This window comes from Phallusia mammillata, chromosome 6 (genome assembly GCF_965637545.1).
Source record: "Phallusia mammillata chromosome 6, kaPhaMamm4.hap1.1, whole genome shotgun sequence".
Taxonomy (NCBI): Eukaryota; Metazoa; Chordata; class Ascidiacea; order Phlebobranchia; family Ascidiidae; genus Phallusia; species Phallusia mammillata.
Genome location: NC_137257.1, coordinates 5,292,495 through 5,309,038, shown reverse-complemented (window position 1 = coordinate 5,309,038; position 16,544 = coordinate 5,292,495). Strand labels below are relative to the sequence as shown.

At 36.4% G+C, this 16,544-nt stretch overlaps 1 protein-coding gene across 1 annotated transcript in view; it reads right to left on the bottom strand.

Moving 5' to 3' along the window:
* Positions 1–5,800: 5,800 nt before the first annotated feature.
* Positions 5,801–16,544, bottom strand: part of LOC145231955 (cadherin EGF LAG seven-pass G-type receptor 1-like) — a 31,500-nt gene continuing 20,756 nt past the window's right edge. The window contains exons 23-36 of the mRNA XM_080096427.1: positions 15,766–16,011; positions 15,206–15,316; positions 15,038–15,134; positions 14,001–14,183; positions 13,464–13,595; positions 12,811–12,997; positions 12,501–12,646; positions 12,030–12,163; positions 11,361–11,590; positions 10,679–10,804; positions 10,089–10,190; positions 9,506–9,704; positions 8,523–8,604; positions 5,801–7,188 (exon numbers count right to left, since the gene is read on the bottom strand). Of these exons, the coding sequence (XP_079952553.1) occupies positions 7,164–7,188; positions 8,523–8,604; positions 9,506–9,704; positions 10,089–10,190; positions 10,679–10,804; positions 11,361–11,590; positions 12,030–12,163; positions 12,501–12,646; positions 12,811–12,997; positions 13,464–13,595; positions 14,001–14,183; positions 15,038–15,134; positions 15,206–15,316; positions 15,766–16,011 (2,000 nt within the window). The 3' untranslated portion in view covers positions 5,801–7,163. The remainder of the gene's footprint in view (positions 7,189–8,522; positions 8,605–9,505; positions 9,705–10,088; positions 10,191–10,678; positions 10,805–11,360; positions 11,591–12,029; positions 12,164–12,500; positions 12,647–12,810; positions 12,998–13,463; positions 13,596–14,000; positions 14,184–15,037; positions 15,135–15,205; positions 15,317–15,765; positions 16,012–16,544) is intronic.

Below are 16,544 nucleotides of genomic sequence, written 5' to 3'. Positions count from 1 at the left end.
GGGGTGGGCAGGAACTTGGCCGAACGGTCTGGCGCGCCTGACCCATATACAGACATAAAAAACCCTGATCGGGATTCATCCCCGGGAGAGTCCTGGGTTCGAACCCCGTGAAAAAAGAAAAAAAAAATGTGGGGGTTGGTAACTTTTGTGAATCCATCGTGCAAGATTAAACTAAGCATTGATTTGTGGATTAACCTTGAACACAATAAAATGTTTCGTGCGCACAAACTTGTATCGTATGTCATATACCTTTCCTTAATTATACGCTAATTTGCCGTCAAGAATTTTCATTGCAAGCGATATACAATTTTGTTGCTAAATGCTTTTTTAAATGTGTTTTATTGCCAGGAATCTAGTTCTGTTGGAGTTTACTCAAGTAAGTTTTATTTAAAACGATAAAAATGATTAATTACATGAATTTAACACAAGGGACAAAAAACTTAGACACGCCCTTGCTTGCCTTGTCAGCTTTTAAATGATTTACATGCTTGTGAACATTGAACGCCAAACAAAGAATGGGGTTCAAGATACCGCTTAGGCTAAGGACGAGGCCTAATTAAAAAAGTCACCTTGAACAATCACTGTTCCTGCCAAAGTCAAGGCATAAGACAAGCATTTTGCCGCCAATTTTAGATTTTACTTAATTTGACGATCCTATTGGGCACGAGCTATTAAACCAGTATTGCTGGAGGTTCAACTTTAACTTATAAGAAAACGTACTTTCATGTGACAGAGCTTGATAATGACATACCTATAGGCATATCAATAAAGCACTCTTTTTTTACCAGAGTCGCAATGTTTATCATGCAAAAAATTATTTAAAAAAGCAATAAGGTTAAAGCACGCATGTTTTACAATATACCCATGACAGTTTTAATTGTTTAGGTATAGGCCCACACTATCGTATATTGCCTATTTAAACTCAAACATATTTCTTTCACATGATATTGACATAAAACGCGAACTTTATCTCTAAAGATATCTGCAAACTGACGTCACCGTGCCCACGAGGTCAATGCACCCAACTGACCTTTTGAAAGGTTTATTATCCAAAGTTCATGCTTCAAGATACAAATAGATGCGTTAAAGACACGGTATTTCAATGTTAGGAATTGTATTGGTTGCATGGACTTACATTTTATAAATTCTGGTTTTAATCGCACCATTCACAGTTAATCAAAATTTCAAGACGCTGCATAGCCTATGTGTTTTGTAGGTTGGACGATGGCCTCTAAAGAAACAAGTAAAGAGTATTGCTTTTGACAGCTTATAGTACAGAGAATTGTTCAGGGTGACAGTACACTTTACATACTGCGGGGACGTTACAAAGGCGCAATGTAGCCATAACCAAAAGTTCCTAACCCTGTGTCGCAATATCGCATTCTCGTTTGCCATTGGTTGGAATTATGCCCCTGGTGTTTGAATCACGCGTACCCTGGCCTAATAGCGTCGTAAAAACCGGCAAAATTCGAAATATTTGACCCCGCCCGATATGGCAGGAAACAAAAAAAGCGCGCGCAAATTTGATAGTGGAGAGAGGAAACAAACAAAGGCGACAAACATTGGATATACTTGCGATGTTGTCAAGTACGCCGTACCTCAAACATTTCCCATGTTTGAAGAAATGAAAATGGGAATTTCCACTAACATGACACATACACCACCATAAAGGGGCTACATGATTTGTGAAGCAATTTGATAAAAACGTGTCCAAATATTTCATTCTCCCACATTCTTCAGTTAGTAGCCTATAGTTCAATTTTTATCTCTGGGCAAATTTATTTCGAAAAAAACATTGCTTTCGTGATGAAAATATAAGGCAGAAATTCAAACTTAAAGTTAAAATGTCTATTATGGAAGGAAATTTGGTCATAAAATATTGAAATACAAATCTTGAAGTCATGTATGTATTTTTTGCAGGTGACATGAAAACATAATCAAGGGCGATATACCATAAGAAGGACCAGGCCAGTATGAGCTAGCTCTAAACCTCCACTTTCACAGAGAAGACTTTCCAATGTACCATAACTGATTAACGTTGTGTTTGCGTAACAAGCTGATTTATCAGGACAGAAATGGCGCACACAAGCGTCCCTCTCGACCAACAGGTATTCGATACACGAAAGACAAACACTCGCTGCGTGAGAGTCTCTGATAAATTAATCCAGCCGGCTCTTATAGGTCGAGTGTCTCATTAGCGAAGGCAGATATATAACTTGGTAAACAAAGGCGTTGCGATAAAAACGTGCTTGGTGAAATAAAAGTAATCTTGTTCAGTTGCCCAAAGGAAAGCATGAGGAAAACGTCGGAAGGTGAAGTTCAAATGTCTTTCAATATGAAACCACGAAGAGCTTGCAGCGGGCAGGTTTGGTTTATGCACTAAAGTTAGCTTATCTTTGACGGGTTTTGTTTGATGGAGCCGCAACCATGTTCCCTATTTGGCATAAACGAAGGTTTTAAACTACAAGGCAAAGATGTGTCAATTATTCTGTAAATAAATATATATCAAGCGACACGCGACAACTGCATCGGTAGTTTTTCCCGCAAAAATTACATCTGTTTTAATTTCGTTGTTTCGCTACCGTTTTGTTTTAGTTTTGATTTGTTATTAAACATTTTCGGTGTTTCATTTTTATTTCACACAGTTGTTCAGTTACATTTATCCGTCGTTGAGTGAAAGAAGAAATAAACTCATCCTTAATTAAAGCGGAAAACTTTCAACAAATGATACACAAGTGATTAAGGTAACACAACCATATAATTTGAAACATAAAGACTAAGGTTACAAGCCGTTCTTAAAATGCTAGGACTGAACATCTAACATATCGTTGAAATGCAGAATTTCAAACAAATCGCCAAAAGTGTTGCTAAAAAGTCGAAATGTTATTCCAATGAAGTTGCCATTATTATTTTTAATTTTCTACATAGAATAGCTGATTTAATAGCATCTTTGGGTGTACATTTAAAATGTCCAAACTCATTTATCACTGATTAGTGTGATTCTTATACGAACCACACATGCTGCTTTTAACTCATATATTTTAGAGGCCCAACTGTAAAACATTTTTGCATGCAGCAAAAAAACTTCGTTTGCTATCAAGCCAAAATGGCCAGTTTTGGCTCAAACTGAGATTATTTTATATCTATCACAAAAATTAAAGATTTTGCATTTAAACATGCATGTGGGACTTTTGTATAAAATATTATCCTTCATATGAATATTTATCATAAGTTTAGTGTGTTTTGCAGCTTTGGTGTAAGTTTGTAAATGAAATGTCATGTGGCTATTGTCATGTTGGGGTTTAAACATCTAAAAAATGATCATTTTAATGACAAATATTTATAAATTTTAGGAGTAAGTGAAACTGTGCACATGAAAAATGCACACCATCACTAATATAGACAGGACCAGAATTTTTGCAGGCGGAATTATTGTTATATTTTATGTTTTACTTAATAAAGTTCAGGTGATATTTGTGCGGGCAATATCACGATGTGCTGTTGTTATAGCAACAACTCATCATGATTTGCACACTCGGTGTCACACTATCATCTCACTTCTGTCAGATTTGCGCTATTTTTTTAAAAATGTAAAATTTTCAAAGCCAGGTAAAATGTATTTTTGTATCAGTCACAAAATATCTGCCTTTATTTAACTTCAAAATAATCTTGAAATGGTTTTTAGGCTGAACTAATATGTTTGTACATGAAGGACAGTAACATTTTTTAATTATATGTGTCTTTTGCATGAAAAATTTATCCTGAAAAATAGATATCAACAAAGAGTGTACTGAATGCCTAAAATACTACTAGATCTATTATAAAAGTAAGATGGTATGTTTTATTTTTAGATTTTAAGTAAAAACCAATCACCCAATCTGCCTAAAATGTGTCCTACATAATGATGTCATGTGTTTGCGCATACACATGTTTGCAAACTTTGTTACACAACTTTATCAAGGTGTGGCTTGTTTTAACATGAAACTGCTTCTAGAGCCCTAGTTACAATGATTACTATGATAGGGCCACTGTTTTCTGTTCCGTTTTTGTCTGAGTAAAACATTTTTATTTTATTGATATGTGTGTGTGTCTTTTTTTAAAGCTTAGCTCAACTAAATTTTTGCTCAGTTTTTAAATAATAAAGGTGGCACTATTTATTACATTATGGCAGAGCAGATTGTAGCAGATTTGTTTTTAGAAAGCTTTTAAATGGATGCAAGTTCTTTGCGAAACTGAGTGCACTCTATTTCACCCAAAAAGTCACAAAAACACAAAGTGTATGGAAAATGATGAATGTAAACTGAAGCCTAAGGACTTTGGGTACCAAATTTTGTGACACAAACAGTAATTCCCATGGTTAAGAACACGGAAGACCGATTTGAAAACCCTTAACAAACTGAAACTCCCGCCCCCAACGTTTAGCCGAAACCTCACGTACCCTAGAACAAAGGGATTACTGTGTTACGGGGCGTCTCATGTCTCGGGCTTGTCGCTAAAGATTTACAAGGACAAACAACACGACGTTTAGTGCACTGTTTGCCCACTCGACACGTTGTAAATATGTAACCATCCGACCTACCTGTCGCCCATGACAACCGTTTGTGCGTAGCTGGGAAGCTGGATGCGTGTGGAGCGCTGCGTAACGCCCGCTGTAGTCCGTAAGGTCGTAACCGCTTAAATATCATGATGTTGCGCAAAACGCATTGCTAGGCCTAGTAGCTGGCTGGCAAAGTATGTACTAGACACGGACCCTGCCAGCATCCATGTACTAGGTACAAAGCCTGGTGAATTTTGATGTACGATGCTCGATAGATCTCCAACAAGTCAATTATTACTCTGGAATTTTATTCTTTGTGTGTGTGTGCTCTTCCTTCCGGCAGGTTTTTTTCCTGTCGAACCCCACCCTCTTTTCTAACACCGGTGGTAAGATTCTAGTCTAGCGCCCCTCGGCTGAGCCCATCAACGTTTCCCCCCAGTCGTGTTATACTCACAGCGGGCCAAACTTACTCTCTGGTGAGCTTTGGCCATATACGGTGTAGCTGCAGCGTGTTTAGTTATGATCCGCCAATTGTGCCATCCACGTTTTAATGTTGCGCAGCTATTTCCGGCTTGGTGATTATTTCAGTGCATGTGTATCGCTATGTGTTCTTTAACCAAGCAAAATAAACTCAGCAACATTATATCACTTGGTTTTGGTATCGTGATAACTAGTGTTCATCACTAAACATGGCTATAACATCAAGATTCGTGAACAATCTGTTCGGGGTCATTTTTGTTCTCTCTTTAGTTGGAGTAGAACAGTTGGTAGGTATAAAAAACGAGCAGTATTTTTTCAAAGGAAGCCGAAATTTCGAGGACCTAAAAACACTTCGGAAACAATTCCTTGCGCTCGACCGAAATCTACAATGACAAGCCAAATTATACGTCATGACGTAAGAGTAAGATGCCGTTATTTTACAAGTGTTGAGATTCTTTACATGAGAAAGCATTTTCAGGGGTCACTTTTCAGACAAAAAATACATTCCAAAGGTTGACAGTTTGTAAGTTTCTGGCTGTAATGGTATATATCTCTGATACACCTTTTCACATTTTCGTCGCTGGCTGGAGACCAGAGCCTTCATGATATACTCCATCTTACAGTTTACATTAAAATAAACCAAAAAATCGTAACAGACAAGTCACTATAGGCTGATATCAATTCGTATGGATGTCTTGTGTATGTGTTCAGCGAATATTTCTGTTCTTTTCTCGAATAGTAAGTACTAGAAAACTGTCTGTTTTACAACGAAACACACACGTATACTAAAAAACACGATCTTATTTTACATTCAGGCCAGGACACAAAAAAACATACGAATCTAAAAGTCAGGTGAAGCGCTGTACAACAGCAAACTGGTAAAAAACAACAACACTACAATAATAGAAACTACAAAAACAGCAGAATTTTGACCAACAAAAACACAGAACCAAAATTTAAACAACAGACGATAGGTGGAAAGTTTAAATTTTTCGTTTTTCAGTTGTGACGTCATCAACGTGATGACGTAAAAGCAGTAACTCAACACGAAGGTAGGTGATAACTCAGTGGTGTAGGTTTGACAAGGTCAAACCACCATGAAGAAAGTGATTTAACAACACGAAAAAAATAGTAATGAACTGAAATAGCTTCCACTTATACAAAGGCGCTCATAGAAAAAGAAAAATAGGCAAATTGTGACTTCATAAAAGCACCGCAATTTGTTTTGAACATTATTTAATATGAAATCGCACGACGTTACTTAATTGGCTTCATAGTGCAACGCATGTATCAAAAATAAAAACAATTGCCGAAGCATTTTTGATTATAAAAAATTGTTAACAGCTGTGGCAAAAGAGTAGGTTGAAATGAGATGATTTTGGATTACAATGGCATTTATTGAAGCCACGTGAGACTCATTTCTGGCCATGTGATTTGCTTGCTCATTTCTTGTCCTGCGGTGCAAATCAGCAAAACGCGAAAGCCGTGCAAATGGAATGATAAAGCAACGTTTAATTGAACAAGCCAGCGAGTTGTACACATTAGTCCGTAAAAAATCATTGTAGACCGAACCAACATTTCCAATATGAATTTTACGCATTAACAAATGATTAATGCCTAATTATTATGTGAGATAAATTGTTTCAAAATCGGACAGCACCATTTACCCATGAAAATGTCCTCAAAAGTGGCAGTATTTAATTGCATAAACTTGTTGTTAGAATAGAATAGATACACAATAAGTTGTAATGTTGCCAAAATCAATGTATGTTGTGCAACACTTCAATTAGTACGTTAGCACAGACGCAAAGTTAAGTTCAAAATCTTTACTAAAACAATACCAAAAAATATGCTTAGCAGAAAAATAAGTTTCTAGTCATAGTAAAAGCATAGTAATTGTTTCCATCAAACAAAGAGTTATGATTTATTAATTTTTTTGCATGCTTAATTCAAATTATACGGCTTATACATAACACGCAGCACACTTCGCCAACAACACAATGTCTTTATTTTTAAGGTCTTCTTGCGACACATTTGGATAGTTTTAATGTTTAACCGAACATTCTCGGTTCTGCTAATGCGCTTTGTCGCCTCTAGTGGTAGTTTTCAACCTTCACAGATCCGAGTATTTTGACTTGTGCTGCCATCAAAACTCTGTTTCATTGCTCTGACTGCAACAAAAAGCAGATTTGTTAAGTATTTATATATGTTTGGGAATCGGCAATTGCTTTTTTTTTTATCTTACATGTATATGCCGTAACAATCAATTTTCTGCCATATTGTTTTCGCCAATTTTCCGTTTTTGGTCAAATTGGACGGGAGAGCAACTAGCATACAAACTCACAATGGACTAGTTAAATACCGATAGAATGCGTAAAGAGCACAGTTATGTAAATTAACAGTGAGACTAGGATAGGGCTGGGAACTATAAGTTTTAAATTGGATTTATTGCTATTTATATTATAAAACCTCACTCCAACCTTGATAGCCCTAACCGTCAGCATTTGCACACAATTTTGCTTTTAAAATGCTCTTTGTGCAATATATCGGTATTTAGCATACTTTTGTGCGGTGAATTTCCAAATTGGACCGTTATACAGTAAACCTCGGTTAATCCGGACCCGTTTGGACCAAAAAATGTCCGGATTAACCGATGTCGATTAGTTAAAGCAGGGGTGGGGAACCTACTTAGTACTGCGGGCCGCATGAATTGCACAACATTTTCGGGCGGGACAAATATTTTTTACTTTCAAATTCCGTGTAATAATACCCTAAGCATACAAGTGATTTTATATTTCATCGCTCCAGATTTGATTTTTTCTTTGCTGCTACATGTTTGCAACAAACAAGGCATACAGGTTCATCACTTAATTCGACTAAAATCTGTGCATTCTTTCTGGAACACCCTAGCTCCATTTAAAACTAACACCACATGGCAAATGATTTGTTACTGTAAGGAGAGACAATCGAGTGACTGTTACGTCACAAATACAGCAAGTGGTTGAATGTGTGGCAATTTTAATAAGTTTGGCGTCAAATATAGAAATGTCGAAGTCTTTTCAAGTAAATATTTGCACATAAACATTTTATTATTGTTTTTTTATGCTACGTTTTATGCTGTACTTTAACAAAATTGTGACGCGGGCCACTTTCAAAATGCAAGCGGGCCGCAGGTTCCCCACCCCTGAGTTAAAGCCTAACCACATTAAAAATCATTTGTACCTCGAGTTTTGTCCGAATTAGGCGAAGATCCGGATTAACCGAATCCAGTTTAACCAAGCTTTACTGAGTATCTTATTAAACTCAATTAATCTTAATACCAACCTTAACAATTTAAAGTTAGACTTTAAACAAAGAATTACCTAACACATAAGCTATTGCTGCCAGGCATAATATCAAGTTTATAGAGCTCTTCTGGCGAATTTAAATGTAACATTTGCCAGAAGAGCTCTATTAAATATAAAGAATTACTTAAGTCGAAAACCATGTCGTTTTCCTAACTTACTTCGACAAACTTTCGTCACTTCGACTGGACCGAAACTTGACACGTGACGAGCTGAGTTGTCCCGTTCTCGAACTCCCGTTACCTAGCAACGCATAAGCACCGGTTGTTAGGTAATAAAGGCAAGATTGTGGTTAGCTGTATTGCGTCATAATAGTGGTGTATTGTATGGAGTTAATTGCCCAATATAAAGTAGTTACATTCAACAGGTTTTGGTTGTGCACCAAGTATTAAGGCTTATAACAGTTTAAAGCATAACCATTGTCCAGCCAAGAGGTCCTTGATCAGTTAAAATACATAAAAGTCAACATTACCATACAGGCCAAAGATTAGTTAAAAACAGGCAGTTGAAAGGACTTAATGTAAGCACAACGCATTCAGGCGTCGCCTGCCCACCGAGGATGAACATAAACAAACTTACAAACAACCTAACAATTTTTTATAACCAATCATATTTATTGGTTTCAAACCCATTTGTGGCAACAAACATCTTTTGTAAACGCTTTTAAGGCCGTCAATTCAAAATCTCTTTGACCCAACTAGGGATGGACCAAAACTGCAAATTTTTTGTTTGGTCGAGCACGCTCGGTGCATTGTGACGTCACGAACATTCCCAACTAAATTGTGCATTACAATTCGTAGCTTAGTATTTTCCCAAAAACCTTAAACATGCTCTTTGGCCTGGAGCTATGTCGTGGACACTCTAGTGCAGTGGTTCCCTACCCGGGGAGGAATCTTAAAACTTGAGGGGAGGAATTTACTTTAATTTGTACACGTGGTTTGTAAATAGACACTTCAGCTCTGGGAATGTAACCTGGGAAGTTGATAAAAGACCCAATTTTAAATCAACTTTGTATGGTTTAGCATTTACTATGCAGTATATTAGGAAGAAATGAAAAATTGTTAAGAAAGGAATCGTCGAATTCGGATGGGAACCACTGCTAAAGAGGTCATAATTTACAATTTAGCAGCAGCAAGTGCAGTACCTGTTGGGGTGATGTGTTGTACGTGGTTGTTTTGTGGTCTTGTGTTCCGTATATTCTGCAACGTGTTCATGTCTACTTCGTCATCACCGGAGCTGGACGCAAGTGACATTGAACTGTTGGATGCTGTATCATCACCATCGTAACTCCCGTCTGACGCCTCTGAGTCGCTCATATCCAGTGAGTCGAAATTTGGAGACCTCTGTTAATGATGAAATTGTACATTTAGTTTTATATGAAGTAAAAGTATGTAAAACGGGATTGTTTTTCAATTTTTTTTGTATAGAATGAACAGTTAATGAGAGGTGTTGGGGTGATTTGAAAAAAACAAACAAATTTATGGGGGTGTGCAGTAAAACAAATAGGAAAAAAGATCTAAAATCTTATTTAATGTAAGAGGCTTAAGGGGTAATGAAATAAACAAGTTTTAGGTTTCTCTTGAGCAAACTAATGTCTCGACGGAGAAAAAAAAACCTGGCTTAATCCGCGTCATACAGAAAAACATAATTCCCAAATAAGACACATTATACAGTTATGACATCTACACAAAATTGCATTCCGCTAGAGGGCGCACGAGCGCACTTACCCTTTGCGGTGTGATATGGTTCATTGACAGTGACTCTGACGTAGAGTTATTGAACCGTGGTAAACCGCCACGCACCGATGAATCCGGCGTTCGACCGATGGACTGCAAAATAATATGACAAATGTTGAAATTCTCTCGATAAAGATCGTCGCAATGCTTTGTAGTGACCAATTGCTCTTTATTACAACAAGGAATATTTAGAAGGTACTTTAATGGTTCTAAGACTTATTAAACCAGAATGGTGAGCGAGCTCCAAACTCGGGCCTCAACCACCCAAATACGGGCCCCAGACCGATTTTTTTGAAAAAACTACGACTGCATTATGCCCGAAACGCGATAAAATTTAGGCACATATTATGCCAATGACAAAGTTAGGACTGAACCAAACCTTATTTATTCAAACAGGAATATACTTTAAGCCCGCAAATGATAAACTTTTTGTTCCGTACTGCTATACTTTTTTGTTATTTAATTTAACAAAAGGCCCACGAAATGTACAGCGTCCGCATAAATGGAACAGAGCAGAAATTGAATTTAAGTTTTTACGGAGGCCAAAAGTCAAAAACTCATGAAGTTTCAAGATGACTTACGCTGCGCAGAAGTTGTTGTGTAGTGGTGTTGTGACCCTGTTTTCTGAATGACCTTTCCTTGTAAAGCTGATACGCCCTTTTTACTTCTCGGTTTAACAGACAGTGAAATACGAAAACCAGCACGCTCTGAAATCAAGAATAAAAACACAACATTAGGGAGTGGAAAACTGTGAGCACTTTTTAAAACAAATAAACCAACAAATCTACTGTTACGTCATATATGCATATGTATGACGTCATAGAATTATGTTAATTGTATAAAGCAATTTACCAAGCTTTTTAGTGCAATTAGCCGGACAGTTTTCCTAGCTTATGGATACGGTCGGATTTTACGCTTTTTCTCAGATTTCGTACGTGTTTTACGTTTCAATAACTTCTCGAATGGATATGATAGAATTAATTTTTGGAAACACTGTTCAAAAAAAGTGTGCACTAAGGCAGTGGTTTCCAACCGAGGAGGAATTTTAAAACTTGAGGGAGGAATTTACTTTAAATTGTACATGTGGCTTATAAATAGACACTTTAGCTTTGCAAACATAACCTGTAAAGTCGATAAAGACCCAACTTTTAAAAAAAACTTGGTATGGTTTACCATCTACTATGTAGTACATCATGGAAGAATTCGTCGAAAAAAGGTTGCGAACCAGTTAACTAAGGTACTGTAACAAATTTGCATATTTACCTGAATTAGACACAGTATAGAAAACACATAGCAGTAGAGCGCTTGATTGTAGTTTACAGCGAGCAAGGCAAAAGCCCACGTGCATGCTATGATAGGAGCTAGGACAAATGATGACCGGAGTTCGTGGAGGATTTCTTCTCTTTTCATGGATGTGCTCTTTGATGAGAGGTAAGCTTGCACCGATAGGAAGAAAAGAAGAAAGAAAACTCCGCAACACAAAATCGCGGGACCTGAAGGTAGAAATTAAGACGTAAAACAGTGTTTCTAAAATATTTTTAGAGTCGGAAAAAATGAAAATAAAACAGAACGCTTTATCTACTAAAATGGACATATATATTTATAACTGAAAGGTTATACAGACCAGCGATCCCGGCACACCAATAAAGAAATCATAGCACGCTAGGCCTATTAAAGGCGTTTAACCAAGCATTCTCATAAATGACAAAGCATAGGCCAGAAAAATATCTATAGCCTGCGGTGGGATTCGAACCCACGATTAGACTTAATCTACTGAGTTTCACAAGTTACCACCTTAGTTTTATTATACTTTTTAGCATACCTGCCATAGCTAGTAAATAAAAAGTAAGCTATTTGTGGGGTTACCACAATCAAGTTGCTTGCAGATATCAACAAACAGGCATTTTGCGTTTAAAACAATATGTTACATACCCACGATACTCCAAATCAAAAGATCATCGAACGAAATCCAACAGAAAAGAGAATTTCCGTAACCTTTTGCTTCCAAACCAACTGATAAAGCGGTGATAATTGCTGGTAGAACCCAACCAAGCAGATAATAAACTCTGGAAACAAAAAATACAATAAAAATTTTGCATAAAACACGTATTGTTTACCAAATTGTTTCGTTATGACGACTTTAGTCAATAAAGGAAGTTAAAGGTTATAGTAAACTTCAGCAACAAAAATAGAATTTCTTGGGTTTATTTCTTGGCAAAAACGTGAAAACAAGCTAGCATTAGAAACAAAAAAGTTAAGCAACATTCCTTTCTTTTTGAATAAGGATCTATAGCGCCCTCTAAAGGCGACGATTTAAAAAAAAAGATCGTCCGTACTTTTTTGTACAAATTTGGGGTGCAATGCAAAATTGTAAGTTTTACAGATATATATAAGTACATTTACCTCATTTTTCCGCGGTTAATGTCACGTTTTTCAGTGAGAACCCGGTAAAGATGGACTCCGTCGACGAATATCCAAGCAAACATGGACATGAGTAGGAAATGCAGACCAACAGCAATCGACATACACAAGTAGATGTTCGATGTTTGCTGCAAACAATAAACACAAAAAGAAGTTAGAAAAGGTACGATATTTATTGAATTGTTACGTCATATTGGTGTGACGTCATAATTCCTCGAGAACCAACGAATGATCAAAGTGGGCTGCCTTGACAAATAGGATATGCGATTAACCGGTTAGAAATAAAATTTACCTGAATTCCTATCAGATAGAGGAAACTTGTAAGAAATATAGCGATGGCCATGTTTCTGTTAATGAGAGCTCGTATTGATTTGACCCCAGGGAGGAATAGGGAAGCTGCTATCGATGCAAACAGGAATGCCAGTGATGCTGAGACTGCAATCACCATGGTAACGCGAACAGGGAGTAGGGATAAAACGCTGGAAACAACAAACATGTTTCAAAAAAATATAAGGTTAAAAAAATTTTGTAACCAAAATCTTTGGAGGAAATTTAGCAAATTTTTCGAAAGTTAGATTTTAAGTTTAACCTTGATTAAAATAATTAAAAAAAAACAGTTTTCTAGATTTCCTAAAAACAAATTATGGTCAGTTGAACGTTAATTTTGCAAGTCTTGATTTATAGTACATTAGCTGAAAATTTGAAACGAAAAAGAACGATTTTAAAGCGTTTGTTATCGGTGCTGTTATTCTGGTGCTAAAATACAAAAGTTCTACCTAATGTGTAAAAAACATTTAAAACCAGACATAAAAAAGTTTTCTTTTTGCAAATTTTGCAACTAACAACGAAAAAACCTTGCTCCGTTTTTTGAGTTTTAGCCACAAATGCAATGGCTCTTACTAAATTCGGCCAAAAAACGGGCACAGCGATTTTGGCGTTCTTTACCTTGTAATCTCTTCATCAGTAATGACAGCAAATGAAGTGAGGTGGTTACATGAACAAGTTATATGAGTTGAGTTGAGATAAGTGCGAGTGCATCCACGTTGCGACCAACCTCCAGCTATTGAACCAGTCCCTCTGCAAAAATAAATGCGTTTTTTTGTTTTGTTTAAAGGTGATACAAATAAATCCATGAATACATTCTGTTGAAGTTTTTACCTGGTCTTCAAGTCAAAATCATTAAACACATTAAAAACAATATACATGTATCTTGTTTAGGCATTGTTATCATACTTTCAGGTGGTAACTCTCAACAAAAAGTCCATTTAACTTTTCAGAATTATATCCTGGTCAATGCAATAAAGTGAACAAAAGCAATATATTTCAAAAAATTGATTTGCATTACATTGGCAAAATATAGCTTGATTAGCACATGTATGCATTTGCAAGGAAAGCATAAAAAACGCATTTCCAAAGCAAACCTTTAATCAAGTCAAATCTATGCGTTATGTAAGACAGCAAACTTTTTATGAAAGTCCATACCTTGCCGTGAAGTTCCAATATACACATTGTGGTTCTATTGCTTTCGGGTTGAAGAGTTTAAAAGTGATATCCACTGGTTCATCGAGTCGCTTCACTAGAGCTGGCCCGCTATTGTCCACAGCGCCATCTGCCGGATTTTCCGCGTATACTTGCACAGTGACTAGAATACTGTTAACCATCGGTCTGCAAAACACAAGTCGATTGAAATTAGGGAATTTGAAAAAGTTATGAATTAAAAATTAGAGTAAGTTCAGTTTCAAAACAACACGAGAATGAAAATTATATTTCGGATTTAAATTGGCATTGTCAAATCCATTATTCAAATAGAATAAAAAATTCCTTTCTTTGTTATATCTCAAAATTAAAGCCAAATACTGTTTAGACTATTTACAAAAAAGAAATATATACTTGGCATTTAGATTGACATCCTGAAATCCTTATTCAAATAGAATCAAAAATTCCTTTTTTATTCCCCGATATTAAGCCAAGCACACTTTGAGCTGTTTGCGACAGCGACGTTTTAGGAATGCAAAAGACTCAAACAATTAGATATCACTCATTAAACAATCGGGTCATTGTTACGTCACAACCCAAAAAGAGGTTTTAAATCCTTTGGTAAATATATATAGCGAACAAGCAGCTAAAATTGCTTTGAAAATTGAACCTAATTCAAGCAATAAGAATAAGACGTCGTCATGAACAAAAGTTGCTGAATTTTTTTAGGACAACTTTTGTAACAAAGACGACTTTGTAAAATTAGGAGCGCAAACCTCTGGGTCATCCGGGGTCAAACTTTAGGAGGATCAAATTGGGAAAACTAACTAACATGTGTGAAAATTTCAGTTTGAAACGCTTGGAACAAACCAGCGTTGGACAGAAAAAAATACGGCCAAAACAATACGTGCCCCCTTCCTTTCAGGAAAGCCATAATTTGGCAATAGAAAAGTTTATAAGCCCTGATTTATTATAAGGTGTTGTGCATACCTGGTTAAACTGTATATCTACACTTGTAGAATTCAACAATATCGTTCACTTACTGTTTTGGGACTCTGAACGTGCGGTCGACTTCAAATTTTTTCGGCAAAATCTTTTCCAAGTTTTTGAATGTGATGATGGCTACTGCAGGTTTTTCAGCTGGAAAAAACGGAAAGTGTTTTTGAAGTTTTCGGGACATATTGTTTGAAGAAGATTGTAGGATAACTTACCAGCAACTGGTTGAACTTGATAATATTTTGAAGGCTTAAACAAGTATTTTGGAAGCTTTACCAAGACAACTTGCTGGTCGCTATTGCTGTCCAGTTCACCATAAATATAATCTGTAACAAACAACACAAAAAAAAGTTTTATATCCCACAAAAATGTACACAAAACTACATTTTACACATTTTGGCTACATTTTAGTCACACACCGTTACTAGCAGACAGAGTATGAACTTTTAATGGAATATTTTTTGTATCATAGTTTCGACATTCTTTTCTGGGTTTTAACTTACACTTATGACGTACAACTCGTTTTTTGTTGTTTGTAAACCCCAGTTAAACAAAACTCTGTTAATTAAGATCGTCGCTTCATTGGGACAAAACGTGAGGTACAAATGATTTGTAATGTGGTAAGGCTTTAACTATTCGAAATCGGTATTTTTGGCCCAAACGGGTCCGGATTAACCGAAGTTTACAGTGCTATGATATAAACTAATACAAACAACACAGTTTAATGCACAGCCATACGTAGTGCGCATGTCCCCATAACATTATAGCAACTTACCATTTCCGGTTGGCTCAACCATTTTAATAGCCGAATAAACATTTGGTGAATTGGCAATGCAAGAATCGTAGTAAATTTTGTTGACATTTTCCAACAAAGTGCTAGTATATTCCTCCCATGATTTAACAAGCAGTGGCGCCGATAGATTGGCCTCCGACAGCCCAGTGCTACTTTTGTTTGTAGCAACTGGCCAATAACTCAGCGTGTTGTTGTTGAATAAACTGGATGTAGCATGTACCAAGTTGCCTGAAATTAAAACAAAAGGTTTCTGTGATCTTAGTGCAGGATTTACGTAGTGTGCTGCGAACTGGCTAAATTAGGTTCTGACCGAAACCGAATATTTGTTAGTTTTTTTTCGAATAAAATCTGCCGAATCTATTATGACGTCACGCTAAGACGCTTTTACTCTGCTACGCTTTTGATACTATGCTCATACTACGCTTTTGACATTAAAACAAAATTTCTAACAGTGGTGTTTCTACATTAAGAGAGTGGTGTAGGAGATTTTGCATTAAGATATTAGTTCTGTGGGTAAATAGATTGCCTCGGTCAAATTTGCCAGTTTTTGATCTGAATTACCGATCTTTTGTTTGGAAGGTATGGACTAACTATAACATTTTCGTAAAATCGCAACAATATATTTGGAGCACAGCAGAATATTTTCAAAAATCGCTGATTCAACAAAAAAAGTTCGTTAAATTGAAGCTTTGGTGTATCACTACTTTCGTGCACTAGTGCATACCTTTGAACGGTTGTATGTTGCCAATTTATATTCGTTA